This window comes from Buceros rhinoceros, unplaced genomic scaffold, assembly GCF_000710305.1.
Source record: "Buceros rhinoceros silvestris isolate BGI_N320 unplaced genomic scaffold, ASM71030v1 scaffold11319, whole genome shotgun sequence".
NCBI lineage: Eukaryota > Metazoa > Chordata > Aves > Bucerotiformes > Bucerotidae > Buceros > Buceros rhinoceros.
Window position 1 is genome coordinate 12,590 of NW_010429876.1, and position 17,677 is coordinate 30,266.

Here is a 17,677-nt window from a genome sequence, read left to right on the forward strand (position 1 = left end):
ATGTCCACGTTTTCTGCTCCAGTGTCTGGGTTCCCAGCCACTCCTCCCCAAGCCTTTGGTGTTGCAGGAAATTGTTGTGACCCAAGCACACAACCCAGCACTTGGCCTCCTTGAACTTCATACCATTGGCCTCAGCCCATCGATCAGACTGTCTGGATCCCTCTGTAGGCCCCTCCTACCTTCAAACAGATCAACACTTCTGCCTAACTTGCTGCTGTCTGCAAATTTACTAAGGGTGCACACGATCCCTTCATCCAGATCATTGTTAAAGTTATTAAACAGAACAGGCTCCAATACTGATCCCTGAGGAATACCACTTGTGACCAGTGACCAGCTAGTTTTAACTCCATTCACCACCCCTTTCAGGGCATGGCCATCCAGACAGTTCTTTACCCAGTGAAGAGTATCCCATCCAAGTCATGAGCATCCAGTTTCTCCAGGAGAGCGCTGTGGGGAACAGTGTCAAAGGCTCTACTAAAGTCTAGGTAGACAACATCCACAGCCTTTCCCTCATCGACTAAGTGGGTCATCTTGTTATAGAAGGAGATCAGGTTAGCCCAGCAGGACCTGCCTTTCATAAACCCACGCTGACTGGGCCTGATCACCTGGCTGTCCTGTATGTGCTGCATGATGGCACTTAAGATGTTCTGCTCCATAACCTTCCCTGGCACTGAGGTCAGACTGACAGGCCTGTAGTTCTCCAGATCTTTCTTTCAGCCCTTCTTGTAGATGAGCATCACATTTGCTAACCTCCAGTCAACTGCGACCTTCTCAGATAGCCAGAACTGCTGGTAAATGATTGATAGTGGCTTGGTGAGCACTTCTGCCAGCTCCCTCAGAGCCCTTGGGTGAATCCCATCCACCCCTATAGACTTGTGTGTGTCTAAGTGGTGCAGCAGGTCACTGATCATTTCCCCTTGGATTATGAGCACTTCATTATGCTCCCCATCCCTGACTTCCAGCTCAGGGGGGTGGGTACTATTAAATACTGAGGCAAAGGCATTAAATACCTCAGACTTTTCCTCATCCTTAGTCACTATATTTCCCCACCCGGCATCCAGTAGATCTAGTAGCAACATTTTGCTGTTAATGTATTTATAGAAACATTTTTTTTATAGCAGTGGTCAGATAAAGTTCTGATTAAGCTTTGGCCCTTCTCATTTTTTCCCTGCACAGCCTCACAAAATCCCTATGGTCTTCCTGTGTGGCCTGCCCCTTCTTCCACAGGCCATAGGGTTTTCTTTCCTTCCTGAGCTCCAGCCAAAGCTCTCTGTTTAACCAGACTGTTCTTCTACCCTGCCGGCGCATCTTTCGGCACATGGGGACAGCCTGCTCCTGTACCTTTAAGGCTTCCCTCTTGAAGCATGTCCAGCCTTCCCGGACTCCTTTGCCCTTCAGGGCTGCCTTCCAAGGGACTCTGCCAACTAGTCTCCTAAAGAGGCTAAAGTCTGCCCTCCAGAAGTCCAAGGTGGCAGTTCTCCTGACCCCCTCCCTACTTCCCCAAGAACTGAACATTTGACGATCTCATGATCACTATGTCTAAGATGGCCTCCAACCTTTACATCACCCACAAGTCCTTCTCTGTTTGTGAACAACAGATCGAGCAGGGAGCCTTCCCTACTTGGTTCCCTCACCAGCTGTGTCAGGAAGTTGTCTTCCTTCCTCCAAGAATCAAAACCTATTATTTTGTGATCACTGTGCCCAAGACAGCCTCCAACATTCACATCACTCACAAGTCTTTCTCTGTGGACAAGAGGTCTAGCAGGGAGCCTTCCTTAGTTGTCTCCCTCAACAGCCGTGTCAGGAATTTATCTTCCACCTCCAGAAATCTTGTGGACTGTTACCTCTCTGCTGTACTGAATTTCCAGCAGACATCTGGTAAGTTGAATTCCCCATGAAAACAAGGGATAGTGATCACTACACTTTTCCCAGCTGCTTACAGAATATTTTGTCTGCCTCTTCATCGTGGTTGGGTGGTCTATAACAGACTCTCATCATGATATCTCCCTTGTTAGCGTTTCCCCTGACTCTCACCCATAAACACTCAACCCTCTTGCCACCATCATTAAGCTCAAGGCAAATGAACCAATACAGAGGGCCACGCCACTGCCTCTCCTTCTCAGCCTTTCCCTTCTGAAGAGTTTATGGCCATCCATTGCAGCACTCCAGTTGTGTGAGTCATCCCACCATGTTTCCCTGATTGCCACTATATCATAGTTTTCACTGGCTTCCAGCTCCTCCTGCTTGTTGCCTGTGCTACACGCATTGGTGTTGATCCACTTCAGTTGGGGTCTTGATCCTGCCACCTTTTTGCAGGGAGAAGCCCTAATTCCTACAAGACTGGTCTCAGGCACTTCTGTGGTTTCTTAGACATCAATAATCCTTGTGTCTTTGCCATCACATGAATCTCCATCCCCTACCTCCACTGAGACAGCAGACAGAAGGACCTTGATAACACACCGTCTCTCAAATACTGGTGTGCTGCCCCCAGGCTTATCTCCATCAAGCTGGGTTTTATCCCTTCCCTCCTTCAAACATAGTTTAAAGCTTTTTCGATGAGACCTGCCAACTCCTGTGCAAAGATCCCTTTCCCCCTTTGAGACAGGTGTACCCTGACTGCAGAGATCTCCCTTCTTCAAGACACAGAAATTGATCCCTACGAGGCTTATGGCCAATGACATATGGTAAATGGCTGCAGCATGTTGTCTGGGCATGGGGGGCACCCATCGCGCTGAGCGTATGTCCTGGCTCAAGCAGGCGGCCAAGATTGACGGCAGTGCTGCTCTCTGCAAGGACAATTCATGTGCATTCATAAATGCCTTTTTTGAATTTCAGCCTGTATGCTTTGATGAAAAGACACTGAAAAAGAGAGAGGCAGTTGAGTTTCGCTCTTGCTGCTTAAAGCTGGCCCACAGCCAATATTCACATCTGGTACGGGCCTATGGTCTGTGAAAATTAAACTGGCTATTTGGCAAAGCAGTGGATACTGGATCTGTTTTCTCTGAAATGTGGAATGAGATAGGACTGGTCTCCCTCCCTTCTCCCATTGGCCCTTCCACCACCACCTTCAGCAGTTGCCATTCAGAAAGAATTAGCCATAACTGATTAAGGGACCATAAAGTATTTTATACAGATGTAATTCTATAGATACAGTCTGTTTCCCAGGACCTGATTTCCCCATTAGTGGGACTTAAAACTACGGTTTGACCAAACATCTGGCTCTAAGAGTAATTGGCAGACAGCAACATTTTTTCACTCTCAAAATCCTACTGTCAAAATCCTACGCCATTAAACAAATGGGATTAATTGCAGTCTTCAGGTACATGGTTCAAATTTTACTGCAGTCAACAAAATTTATATAACTTCAATAACATTTTACCCAAAGGCAGAATTGAGCCAAAGCAATGTAATATAGAGAATTGTTTTGGCACATCAATTCAAACCCGCAGCCTGGCTGTCCTGAGCAGACTGAGTGTGCGGGCTGTGTGATAGCTCAATGATGTTTGCAGGAACTGGGGCGGGTCCCACAGCCAAGTGTCTTGTGGGGACCAAGACCCACCCCAGGAGTGTGCCAAGAGCACACTGTGGGGAGGTGCTGCTGGAGTGGCATGTTTTGACCCTTCTGAGCTCCTGAGGGCTCAGCAATCACGTGTGACTGAGGTGACTGGGGACTGGGTGAGCCTCACCTCTCTCCTGATGCATCCCCTTGCTTAGTGTTCGCAGCAAACAGCAGATCTGAAGAGTGCCACTTTCTGGGAGACACTGGTTTTAGGCCTCGTAAGAACCTGCTTTAACATGAGCCCTGCCTTCTCCATATGCCAGCCAGTTAGAGTGTTGTCATGAAGACACAGAACTGGAGGTCCCAGGTGTCAAATCTAGCCCTTTGCTTCCGAGGCAAGGAAGTCATAAAATCCCTCTCCTAGATGGATCAAACTACATTTTAAAATGAGGAAGCTTAAAGCAAATTCAAAATGTTCCACTATCACTCCCTATGGAGGAATATTCCAATCCACACTATTTTGATGGCTGTAAGCCTTCTCCTAACTTCCATCCTACTTTTACCCATGGCAATTTACTTTCCTATGCTGTGATTAAATGCAGCTGATCCTTGTTGGAGTTTTCACTATGTAAACATTTTACCAAGTTTTTTCCTCCCCTAAAGGTCAAGGTTCCCTTCTGCAAGTAGCCTGCTCCCATCACAGATGCCTTAGGACCACTGCGTCCCAGCTTGAAATGAATGTCAGTTTGAGCATGGAAAATAAAAAAACCAAATAAACAAAAAAGTGAAGCCACTGCTACCGGAGGTTCATTTTTCTTTTTTCAGGATAGCTATGAAAAAGATGAAATGGACTAGATCATTCAAATAAATAAATAAATCATCTTTCAAATAAAACAAAGAAGCCCTTTGAACTCCCAAGACTAAAAATCCTTCCCATATCTAGACTTTTCCACTATTAAAAAACATATACAAACTTTTTGTCATTGTGTTTAAGATGCACGTTATGAAGCTTGAACCCTTTTAATGTTTAGATATTAAAATTTAAAATTTAGGAAAGAAGCTTATTTAAAATATGCACAGTAACAAAGTTATCCAGGGGCAAGAAATCCCACATCATGCTATTTATGATGAAATAATTTTCTCTTCAGATGATTTCTAAACCTGGAAGGGCAAACTAAAGGCTTAGTTTTCTTTATCCTTTATTTTGTAAAATCCTCTGACTTGCTCAGTAATAGGGATCTGACTTTTCATTTAGCTGAACTGCAAATTCAGTGGATTCAAGAGATTAAATTATCGTCGACGACCCGGAACCGTAACTCACAGTTTAAAAAGTGCAAAGTAGTTCCATATCACAGAGAACAAGTAGAAAAATGTAAACGTGCTGTACTCGTAATATTTAGATTGCATAATACTGCTGCTGAGAAGGTCTGAATTAATTTAAAATTCAGAAGAGGAACTAAACATGAAACAGAAAAGCCATCTGACAGAATTCTTCTGAAGAGTCATGTGTGTTCTGAAATGCAAATTGTCTATTGCTCCTTAATGATAATATTTCTTTTCTACCAGAAATTATGCTGACAATTATCTGATTGCACTTGAATGTTCCTGAATATACTGCAGCAGTCCTGTATGTACTGATAAAATGTACACAGGTCTGAAATGTTTTAGAAGTTCAAGAACCATTTCTATTTAAATTGTCAGGGATATGTCTACAGTGGCAGAGCATTCTGGGCTGTGCCTTCCACTGTGTTCTGGATAAATTGATAGGAGTAGAAATTATTTATGCACAAGGTGATATTGAAAAACTCACCAGCTCTCCAGAGAGAGAATTAACATACTAACTACCCTACGCTATGTTTTTGTATTACACATTCTTAAGTCACACAGAAAAAACCACCCTATATTTTTAAGTCTAACTTTTTCGACAATATTTTTCCAAGTGTATGTGAGTGACAGCTATTTGTTCGATCTGTGAGACATCTCAACCTCTGCCTTTGCTGACAGTATGTTGTTATCTGTAAAAATAAAAGTCATCGGGTAAAAGTTAACTGTCTGCCTGATCTGATTTCCCATATGGCAACAGATACATGCTGAAACAGTTGAACCAAAAAACCCCGCTCCAACTGTTCTGCAAAAGGCACTTCCTGAAGAGCTGTCTGCCTTAATTAACGCAGCACCATGTGCTTAGGGTGGCACTGGAAAAGTCTGACTGCAAAAATAGGCACGGTGAGGGCAGAGATGGATGTGCTCCTGTGGATCACCCTGCAACAGTTTAAAAGATTACTGCCTCCAGCTTTTCATTACTTTTCCTCCTTATTGCCTTTGTATCTGAAATGAAGTAAGAGACTGCGTGAGTATTTCCAGCTTGTTTTTATGCCAAGTAAAACAGAACTGCTGAAATCCTCTTCAGGGAGCATTTACTGCTGGTTGAGGGCAGGCAACGGGAGTGTCCACTGAAGGGCAATAATGACCTGTGGGCAGCATCGCTTCTGCAGCCACTGCAGCTACGTACCCAAGAGACCATGTGTCCATAGCCCGAGGTATCAGCACAAGGGAAGGAAAATTTCTGAAGGCTATTGGCAAGTTGTTAACATAAAAATACTGTTATTCCCAAGCAATTTTATTAAGTCCTGTTTTAATCTGTGTGGAATTATGTTATTGTAAAGCAGTCAATATACTTCAACTGGGGCAACAGACATCTGGTACACAGACCTGCCAAATTCAGGCTGACTTCTGCTAGACATGATTTGGTGTTGCCTCTGTTCAGGAAAACACTGAAGTGACAGCAGTAGTTCAGCGCACCCACAGCTGTCTTGGACAGGCTGTCTTTCCTGAATCTGGCCAGTGAAGTTAGCAATGAAGGGAAACAAAGCTGTTTTGGGGCGGTGGAGGGTACCTGTTATGATGGCAGGAATGACCCAGCCAACGACGTAATAGAACCGCATGTGCCCGAAGTTGATGTTTCTCACTTCAGTCAGCATCCGGTAGATGTGGAGCTGCTCCACGAACATCCATGCAAAGGTGCTCATGTAGAAATAATGCAGGAGGATGGCAATCACGGTACACACAAACTGCAGAAGGGAAAGGGCAGGGAAATTAAGAGTTGCTCTTCTGAATCATAACCTGGTGAGTCACCAGCTTCCATATGCACCTAAAGGCAAGTGTAATAAAAAGGTTTAGGCAGAACAAATATACTGCCATTAATTAGTTTTTCAGAGTTTCAGAAAAGCTTGTGAAAGTGTTTTTTGGTTTTTTTTTTTTTTTTTTTTTTTTTTTTTTTTTTTTTTTTTTTTTTTTTTTTTTTTTTTTTTTTTTTTTAAATTACAAGGCCTGTACTGAGTCTGGTTCAGCTTTACCCTATCAACCTAACGTGCTTCTGGTCACTGCCCTTGTGCTCCACATTCTGTGGCAAATTTTTCTGTGCATATTTGCTGCAAAAGTGAGGATTTTGGCTCTTCTGAACAAATCCCTTCTGCTCCCAGCAGAGACAGGGCTGGGAGAGCTCCTGGATACTTTTCCTGGTGCAGAGCACAAGGTGGGGAAGCTCTGCCCTGGCCCAGAGTCTCACCTGCATGATGCCACTACAATGAATTCAGCCACAGTGTGGCTGAATGAAATGCATCAGCTAAATTGGTCTCACTGCAAAGCCAACAAATTGCTCCTGAGAACAGCTACCCTCAGCCCTGCACTGACTCCATGTCTCCCATTTCCACATCAAGGGCCATTCTATGGGTTTTTATGCTACTTCATTCCTTCTAAAGGGAGACAGATCTCTCTCCAAGGAAGTGTGCTGTTTTGGCACAGTTTTGTTTTAAAATAAACCATGCTTTGTGCCTGATATTAGTAGATAAAAAGCCTACAAAGAAATTCCCCTTGTGCTTGGCAGAGGTGGAGGGAAGGTGTGAGAAGATCTTAGAACTTCAGTTTAGAACCAGTCCCTGAGAAAGTCTTTGAAAAAAAGAAAAGTTCTTGGGAAAGCTTCAGTTCCAGGGACAGAAATCCATGAAGCTTCAGCCCAGGAAAAAGGAGCATGATGAACATGAGCAATGGATGACCTGTAGACTTTAATCAAAGAAATCCAGCCTTTCTTTGAGGAATTATCAGTTAAATGAAATGTCTGTCTTTACAAATAGGCAAAAATTGACACGATATTATGATCTAACATAATATCAGCAGACCATTTTGTCCCTATGTGTGTGTGTAATAGTCCTGAAAAGGTCTGTTCCATGTACAGTTCCTTTTCTGGGACCCTTTAAAAAAATATATTGAGCAGCAAAAGCATGGATGCATCCATGGAGTAAGCCAGTGGCCATCTCTTTTGTCCTTGCAGCTCTGCCCTTCACTGATGAACCCTGCAGACCTTGCACATCTATACTTCAGTAAGCCATGGACAACGCCTGGCTGTTACCACTGGACTGAAATGATGCAGCCAGAAGTAGATCACCACCTAATCCACAGATCAACCTTTTAGCTAATCTTGAAATCAAGACTATTTGACTACAAAGCAGGAGAGTGGCTTCTAGGCTCTACCTGGTTTGAGCAAGGGGTTAGGCCCCTTCTCATCCACTGCAGAAAGCCACCCTAACCGCCAGGCTGTAGGGTATTCTGGGTCCAGAAATGCTCAGCTCTACCACTCTCTTGAGGCTGTGCTACTTGTGGTCAGGCATAAAAGTCATGGGGTCAAACAGAAAGCAGGCTAGTGCTGGTCAGGTAGTTCACCTAGTTCCTAGTCTTCAGCTAGGAACAAGGGAATCTGGAGCTTCCAGTCCCAGGTTTGGATTTGGTTTTCATCCTATGTCAGCAGCATGAAGTGGACCACTCAGCTCTGCTAGGCTGAGAGCAGCAAAAATGAAGGACCTGATGAAACCAAAGAGACCGGGTCCTTACTGTGACTATGAGTAACAGCTACCGTGAGCAAATGGGTAGCTGAAGTCATCTTTGTGGCCAAATGGCCACCTTGAAACCTCTGAACTTCACAGAGTTGCATTTTTGTAATATCTGTTAACCAGTTTTTCCTCCCAACTTAACAGTTTGATGGATGAAAACCAGAAGCATCCGATACCTGAAGTGAAATCTCGCAATTAACCTTCTTTCAGAAGCAAAGCAAAGGATTTTACCAAGGGTCTGTTGATAATTTTGAATTAAGAGCATTTTGGGTAACCATTCAATTTTTGTTTCATAATATTTTACATTGTTTTTTTGGAACCTTTTGTTCCTGTGCAGCACTGACCCTGCTTTCAGATTTTGGCATGACTTTTTAGTGTTTTTTCGTGGTATAATACTCAGAAACATAAGTGTCCCTGTTTAACTTTGCTGAGCAAAGGAATCATACAAAGACCGCCAACTTCCTGGATTCACTTACTGCATCAGCTTTACTATTACACCAAGAGTTATTGAAAACGTAGCTCACCAAATAAAAGACCTTTCTTCCCTCTGTGTAAGCAGGGCTTTTTTTGTTCCTATTCACACATGCATATGAGTAGACTGCTGCCCTGAACATTACCTTTTTCAGGTAAGAAAAAAGAAAGAAAATAAATCACTTTCTATCCATAGTCCAGGGAAAGATTAAAACCTCGCCCAGAAATGTGACTGTTAATTTACAGAAACCCATAAAAGCCAGGCTGGGTGCCAAGCAGTGCAGCATTATTTGTGCTCCAGCATTCTTTACCTCTTTATGTTCATCAGTGCATGACTCGTTAGGCAACTCTCATTCCATACAGACAGATGAATAATTGTCTTAAGCGACGTGGCTTACAGACCTCCTAACTTCTCAAATTGATGGGGTAGGCGGTAAGGAGGGGCTTTCTGCTGTATGAAATATATTCTGTAACTGAAAGATCTTTGTAAGAGGGTTAAAGGCTTGGGATGTTTCACTGAGTCCTGGTAACAGCACAGGACATGATTACACCATGAGCCCCAAAGCACAAAAATGAGAAGGAGCAAAAGAGAACAATCTCACCAAGGATGACCATTTGCATTATGTATTCCAGTAATGAACTGTTTTACTACTCTTACAAACATTTGATTGGTGCTTCATGATATTATGAAAGGAATCTGGAAATGAGGAGCCATCATTTACTGCATAATTTTTGGTAAGATCCTGCAGGTATGTGGGCTTGGCCCCCTGCTCCTCAGTATTCACACTGGAGAACCGAAAGGGTATAAACTCCCTGTGAGTGAAATACAGTGAAAAAATGAGTGGTGTGCTCATAAAGGCATGGGAAAGGTCAAGTTACACAGAGCGCTGTGGATATGCTGGCAAGGTGAGTTCAATTGAGCAAAGCTACTTTAATATGCAAACTCATGTATTATGAAACAAAGACAACATGGATCACATATGATGTGAAACCATACCCCAGAGGGAAGGTCACTGCAGAAGATCTCACCATGGCAGCATATAAGGGACTGGAGTTCCTGGTGCAGGGGAATATTGGAATATGGGACTGGATGCGACACTACCAGCTAGAAAGCTTCATCCATTTTAGCGTTCAATTTTTCAAAAGGTAAAATGGGGGAAGAAAGCCCAGAAAAAAGGCAACAGAGTAACCTGTATCTTAGAAATTGAAGATCTTAAGCAGCTTAATTTAATCTGGTTTTTCAAAAGAAATACTATTGAACAGAGGCTTCTTGGACAGACAATTTTTGTAAGAGAGGTCTCTCAAATTTACTATGAAAATGTCTTGACAGCACTCAGTTACTGGAAGTTGAAACTTGTCAAGGTCAGATACTTTCTAAAATATGTTACAGCTCACAGGGGTATTATAATCCAGGGTAACACTTCAAGCTTAAGTTATACAGCAAGTCAGGCTGTGTGGGTAGGCACCATGCTGTCATTACCACAAGGGTGATGACACTCATTGAATATAGGCTTATTCTCCCACTTCTGCTGCTTGGACCATGTGGTTCTTGGTTGTTTTTTTTTTTTTTTTTTTTTTAATTTTGTTTTCACCTGAAGATTGTACCTCCCTCCAAAAGTTTAGATTGCTTCTTGTGCTTGTGCCATGTTGTGTTTGGTTTTTTTTTTTTTTTTTTTTTTTTAATTTTGTTTTCACCTGAAGATTGTACCTCCCTCCAAAAGTTTAGATTGAAACATGTACAGTAATGGATTTCTAGAAGATAAATTTTATTCAGAGTGTTCAGATAATCACTACATCAATGTTTTGAATATTCTTCCTATCTATTAAGGATACTCTTTTCATTGCATGTCATCCCTCATCTGTCTACTGTCTGTTTGGTTCATGTGACTGTGAAGCTTGGCAGTGCAGGAACCCTTGCCTGACTGTCTCCTACTTGTCTGCATGGCAACCATGACGTTTGAGATGGGTGCTACTAAGAATCAGCAGCAACACTACATACAATGCTACGTAGTTAAGATAGCAGTGAGATGTCCTAGGTACAGAACACCCACACTTCACGTGTGGTATATACCTCATATTCAGTCAATTCATAGCTTGTGTTTCTTGACGTGCACAACACTGGAGGTGCCTGCACTAAGCTTTGGCAACAGATGTTGGCTGACGCCAACAGTCACTGTGGCTGGAGGGCACAAAGCAAAGCAACACGTTTCCTACTGATTCTTGGATGTAGCAAGCTGTGCAACGCCTGGCAAGTAGCTTCTCCTGAACGGCCATGGTGGGTGTGCAATGTGCATATTAGCACCTGTATAGCAACACATAGTTGACAACCTACCAGTCAACACCAGGAGTCATTTGGAATTGTGAGGTACCTGCTGCAGGAGAAACTGGATTGCCTCCTACTGAACAGACAAAGCAAGACAAAAAAGAAAATGATGGGAAGGCAGGAAGAAATCAGTATTCAGGGTTCAGCTCCTGGGATAAGCCTTTAACAGGGCTGCTGTCACATATCCTCTGAAAATAAGATACAGTCCGATTTCCTGGCATTACTATTAATCACGTAAAACACACCAGGAACACAAGAGAAAGTGAAACAGATGGGAGTAGGTAAAAGCCACAATATGAACCCCCCAGTTTAAAGCTTGACGACAACTCTAGCAATGAGTGTAGAGTAACTCTTACTGGGTTTTCAGTCTGGTTGATTCCAATAAGAAAGACGAGCTCAGAGAAGAAAAGGGCAGCCACCAGGTTTTTGTGGATACTGTGCAAGTTGGAACGTAGCGTGCGGATCAGGACCAGCAGTATGAAGGTGATCAGCAAAGCCACCAGCGAGATGGATACAGTTGTGTAAGTGACGATCTTCAGAGGAAGCACCTCCCCATTCTGTAGAAAGACAGATTGATGGGACCTTTGTGAGTTTTTCCTTCCTTTTCCTCCAATTGAATCTATTACTCGGAATGCCAATGTTTCCATTACTACTGAGCCAACGCACAGGTTTGCTTTAGGACAATACCATGTCTTAAGTTGCTCAACATGTTGAGTGCGTACAGGCAGCACCCAGAGGGTGCACCAGCCAGGTAAGAAGCTCCTCTTGGCACACACAACAGCGGGTGCTGTCAGGCACAGGGCAATGCACTCCTGATACTGCAACACAGCATCGATCTGCTACGACACTCTGAGTCATGCTCAAAGCTGAAGATCAAGCTCTGAATCACAGCCCTTGAAAGCCAAAGTCCTCAAAACCAAAGCCCTCTAAAATCACGAGCGTGATATCACCCACCTCTCGTTTTGAAATGTCCATCAGGACAGCAAAGCTGGTTATATGGTTGCACTGGCAAGCGATATGGCTCTGGTTTCTGGAAAACAGCTCACATCCTCTGGAGGACCAGGCACCTGTCCCGCCAATCCTGCGGGGAAAAAAGGCATGTCTGAGAGCTGTCCTCTCATCTTCCCGTGCTTTCCACTGCTATTGCTCTCTGGGACAGCTCCTGCTCCATAATCAGAGAGGACGGTAAGTACCAAGATAGAAAAATTTATAGCTGTTACCTGCCTGAAGGAGTATCATCAACTTAAAAAAACTTCAGTTGAAGCAGTTTCTGATATGATAGCTTGCTCTGCTGGCCAAAATTTATGGTTTTATAACAATCCGTTTTGAGTTTAAAAAAAAAAAAAATTAAAAAAAAAATTGCTTGTGGGTGAGTGACCAGACAAGCAATATGGGGAAGCAATTCCACAGAACAAACTGGCTGTAACAAAGGTAAAAAAGTACTGAAAACACAAGAGATATATGGTTTTGTGTCATGTCTATTTCCCCAGATCTAGACACGCTTCTAGAGCTCCTCTGTGAAATACGTTTTAGCAATAATACGATTTCGTGATAGTGTTCCTCTGAGAAGTACACAAGAAAAGGTTAAAATCAGCAAATAATATTTCATGTCAGGAGATCTCTTGTATTAATCTTGGGGAGGGACCACTCCCTTAAAAATTCTTCCCTGTGCAGCTTGGTTAACTCCAATGACTTCAGAAATTATTTTGCATCAATACTATTTACTCTATTCTAAAGTTACTGAGTAATAAAAATAGTCTTGTAGTTACTGAAAGAGTTTTTAATTAGATATGACAAGACACCTTATTCATTCAGCAATGAAGTATTTGTTAAACAGTTTTAATAGCACTTTCCCTGGAAATTACTCGCTTTTCAAAAACTCTTTCATTACACGCAGTTTAAAAGCTGCTTTTCAGCTGCGGCTGTAGGGCAACGTTAACACAGACAACAATGCCAGTGAAGCTGCCAGTAGATAGCTAACAGATGAATCACTTTAGAGCTAATGAGTTATTCAAGCCCATACGATGTTTGAAAACTTATGAAAAAGGACTTGCCATTCCCTCGTAACTGGCAGAATCACCTGTACATACAAGCAAACAGACTACACGCGGGCAAATACAGTATTTAGTACTGTGAACATAACAGGTTTCTGTTGCCTCTTCAATCCTTTCAATGACAGAATCTCCTGAAGCTTTTGACCAGGAGGCAAACATTCCCTAGGTTAGTTTGCTCTTTTATTTCCGGCACAGGATATTGCCTTTTAATGGGTTTTTCCATAGGTTTACTACAGCTCTTGGGTTATTAGGAGACAAGTAACAGCTAATCCTCTTACCCTAGACAGACAGTATCCTCCTCTCAGTATATACCTGGATTTATGGTTGAAAATTGTATTATACGTGTTACAGTTGCAATATTGCGAAATTCTAACACGCAGAGCATGTAGTTACCTCTCAACTCACTTTCTTTTGTTCTATCCTCACACTTGCAATATCTCCAACAGGACTGTACTGTTGCCACAACGCCATAAACCCAACAAAACGCTCAGAAGCATATACAGTTCTTAACATTTTTCACATTTTCAAGGAAAACATGTCTGTATCTTTAACTCTACTGAATACAACAGGCCTAAACAAGGCATTTTCAGAATATTTCATCTGTCCCCTCACACCTCCCTCCTAGCAAGTCAAATTCTCTCTCCTTATGTTATGCTTATGTATTACAATTGGCTCCTTACAACTGGAAGAGGTCTAAGGTCCTAAAGAAGGTACTTCTTCTCCCTCCAGTTTTTCACTAAAACAAATGAAAACAAATTCACAATAGTTGACAGAATAAAAGGTAAGTTGACTCCTATTGGTGCAACTGACTTTGGGTTGACTTTTGATGCAAAAATCTGAGATTCAGAAATTTATAATCTTTACTCATATGATTTTTTTCTGCAAAACCTCAGTCTTCCATTTCACCAGCGTGAAGACTTGGTTTTGCGGCCGTAGCTGAGGCATCAAGGGCGGGTGTCTGCTTGCCATGTACTCTGTCCATTGTCACTGGAGTGTAACAGCAGAAGATTCAGCCCATGTAAGAATTGACTCATCTCTTGGAGACGCCCTCCTAAAAAGTGGGCATGGGGAAAGGAGAGTCCTGACTTAGGGACCTCAGAAGAGCCATGAATTCAGGCACTGGAGCAGGACTATGCCTGTCCAAATATACATCTGTGGGCAGAAAGCACAAGCAAATACAAGGAAATTGTGAGATTTATTATTGCTGGGTGAAAATGAACCCTGCAGAAAGACATGATGGCACCATGTTTGTTAGAAACCACATGGCTAATCCTTTGTTCAAGGAATTATGATGATTATTTTAATTTTTGTCAGGTTGGTTTGCTCAGTTTAAACTAGCAACTGATTTCCAGGGGAATAGAGCAAATAGTGTTTTCCTCCAGAATTATCTTCCTGGGCAGAAGTTCTCTGCTAGCGATATAGTTGCCACACACAGGCCTAAAGTAAGGAGGAGACATACGTGATGGAGTGATTCCAGAAGACACAGACAGGCTTCGTTCTCTCCTCCGTTTCCAGCATGGTGTACTCCACTATGATGGGCTTCTCCACCAGGTTGGGAGGGAGCTCCTCGTCGCTGTGAATGGCTGTGCTCACTACAGCTGTGTTAATAACAGGGCGATTTGGCAATCTGCAGAACGAGAAGAATTGCATAGTGATCTTAATGTTCAAATGCAAAGCGCTGATTTGGTAGCTTCTGCATGTAAAAGATTTCCAGTTGCTTCCACTCAGAAAGCGAAGTGGATGCACCGTCAGCCTTCCACACAGTTGTGCTTCCAAAAGCTGCTGGCACTAGTGACACACATATTCTCCCACAGCGTGCCAGAGGAGTACAAGAGACAGTACCGTAGTGACAGCTGCAGCACAGATGACATTTGGTAAGTATAAAAGCAGTTCTGCCTCCCCTGCACACTCAGAGCAAGTAGAATTCACAAGCGGGTTTGAAGTTTACCTCAAGCTCCTTCGGTCAGGATCATAGTTTTCAGGCAGGAGGTGTCCCAGGGATCGGTATATAATGACCATGGCAACAGTATGATGTGTTGAGACATCTGGGTGTCGCTTCTTTCTCTTTCCAAAAGCACTCTCAGGGCTCAGTGCATCACTGTTTACTTTAGAGGACAATTTCTGATTTGAAGGCTTCATTGTGGGCACTGCTATGAAATTAATGCAAACAGTAAATTCTTTACAAGCAACTTTTTGAGCTACTATTTAAACTGTTAATTTTGCTTTGCAAAGACACAGAAATGTTACTATTGTTATAACTCTATGCTTGTAACACTAATGTTATATTTGACATTTTTAATAAGAATTTTAGCTATTTCATGGTTACACAGCTGATAATCAAAGAACTGTTGAGCTATGAATAACCATTTAGTCTAGCTAGAAAGTAAGCCATTTCTAAGCTAGAAGATCCGTAAGTATATAAATACTCTGTGCATGATCAAAGGAGAACGTTACAACAATACGCATACTATTAAATCGCCTGTGCCTTTGTATATGGTACAGCTAGGGTTATGAATACACCAGCTGGTCACATGGGATTTCTCCCTGCTAATTCTGCCATATAATGAGCTTTCAATTTTGGCAGTATCTCTTAAAATTCACATTCTCTTTTTTTCTTACAGAAAAGATACAAGTCATACAAGCAGGTGTGCTGTTTCTGAGGAAAAAGTCAAAAAGTTGTATTGGCTTATTGATTATTATGTGTTGTTTTCATTAGTAGTGTTACTACTTACCCATCTGGAGGATATTCAGCCATGGTACGTGTTTAATTACTGAACTCTGGGTTACCCTCTCTCTTTTCCTTTGCTCAAGGTAACTTGTGGTTCCTCCCAGCAACCTCAGGGTACTTCAGAGGCATTGAATGCACTTGCACAACTGTTCTCTGTCACCACCCACCTCCCTGTGCAGACTTTTTATTTGCTGTCTAGTTCGGGTAACATGGCTGTACTCCCAGATTTGGATTCTCCATCTTTCCCACCACCTCCCTCCATCTGTGCAGGGACCAGGGGCAGGTGGCTGGAGAGGCTGCAGGCCCCAGGTGGCTGTCCCATCCTTTCCTGGTGGGAACAGAGGCAGAGCATTTCTCTCGCATTGACAGGGTGGTTCAAGGGGCCTTGAGCGAGACCTGACAGACAGGTACAGCCAGTTATGCAGCCCCCCATGTACTTGTCACTGCCGGTAGGCAAAACACCTCAGAAGTATGCACAACCGCTCCACCCCTAAATAATGTTCACTTGTACAGATGGCTGCCCCACTCTCACCCTAGGACCACTCCGCTTTGTGAGGATTAATCATACTAGTCAAAATCAGGAGCTAGTCAAAACTGCCTTCCAAACGGCAGCAGAAGGGTTTTACCTTTCCTGTCTGAAGGTCGGAACAAAGTATCAGGGAAGATCACAGATGACTCCAGATCTTTTGGATAATCTTCTTTAATCTCATGAAATCGTGGTATTCTAGCTCCCGTGAAATTAGACTTGTCAAAGATGTCAACAGCAATAACTGGAGGAAAAAAAGTTTCACATAAAATGACTGAAAGGTTAAAACATCTGCACAACACAGAGAAAACATTAAAACCCCAAAATACAAAGTAAAATTTAATTTCTCTCTTAAATGACTAATTTAATTTCTCTTTTAAATGACTAACCTTATGTGTCAGCATTATGCTACATTTATCAGATTATAAATTTATTTTGCAGTGGAAAGGAATTCACAAGACAGTATCTCATACTAGGAAAACACTACTTCAAACACTGGAAATCTCCAAATCGATGGGCCTGGATGTTATCCGCTCGAGAGTGTTAAGAGAGCTGGCTGGAGTCACTGCAAGGCTGCTGTCCATAATCTTTGAGAAGTCAGGGAGATCTGGGGACATCCCAGAAGAATGGAAGAAGGGTAATGTCACCCCCATCTACATGAAGAGCTCAAAGGAGGATCCAGAAAATCATAGGCCCATCAGTCTTACATCAATCCCTGGGAAAGTTATGGAATGAATCCTGCTGGGGGATATCACAAATCAAATGAAGCATGACTGGGAAGAGCCAGCATGGATTCACCACGGACAAATCGTGCTTGACAAACCTAAGCATCTTCTACGACAAAGTAATCTGCTGGGTTGATGTGGGGTGAGTAGTGGACATTATCTGCCTGGATTTCTTCAAGGCTTTCAGTACGATTCCCCACAGCCTCCCAGAGAAACTGGTGCTATGGTCTAGACAAGTGGTCTGTGCAGTGGGTGGGAACTGACTGACAGGCTGCACCCAGAGGGTGGTGGTTAATAGCTCTTTTTCAAACTGGTCACCTGTCACAAGTGGAGTCCCTCAGGGATCAATACTGGGCCCAATGCTGTTCAATATCTCCATAAGTGATCTGGATGATGGGATTAAGTTTGCTGATGAAACCAAACTGAGTGGGGAAGTGGACACTTTGGAAGCAAGAGCCACCTTGC

General features: G+C 42.9%; 1 protein-coding gene across 1 annotated transcript in view; it reads right to left on the reverse strand.

The window, feature by feature from the left end:
* The window catches only part of CELSR1 (cadherin, EGF LAG seven-pass G-type receptor 1), a gene marked incomplete at its 5' end in the record, with an annotated part of 176,113 nt that overhangs the window by 12,032 nt on the left and 146,404 nt on the right, over positions 1 to 17,677 (reverse strand). The window contains 6 exons of the mRNA XM_010142837.1: positions 6,396 to 6,570; positions 11,536 to 11,736; positions 12,134 to 12,260; positions 14,693 to 14,860; positions 15,182 to 15,383; positions 16,588 to 16,731. Coding sequence (XP_010141139.1) covers positions 6,396 to 6,570; positions 11,536 to 11,736; positions 12,134 to 12,260; positions 14,693 to 14,860; positions 15,182 to 15,383; positions 16,588 to 16,731 — 1,017 coding nt within the window. The remainder of the gene's footprint in view (positions 1 to 6,395; positions 6,571 to 11,535; positions 11,737 to 12,133; positions 12,261 to 14,692; positions 14,861 to 15,181; positions 15,384 to 16,587; positions 16,732 to 17,677) is intronic.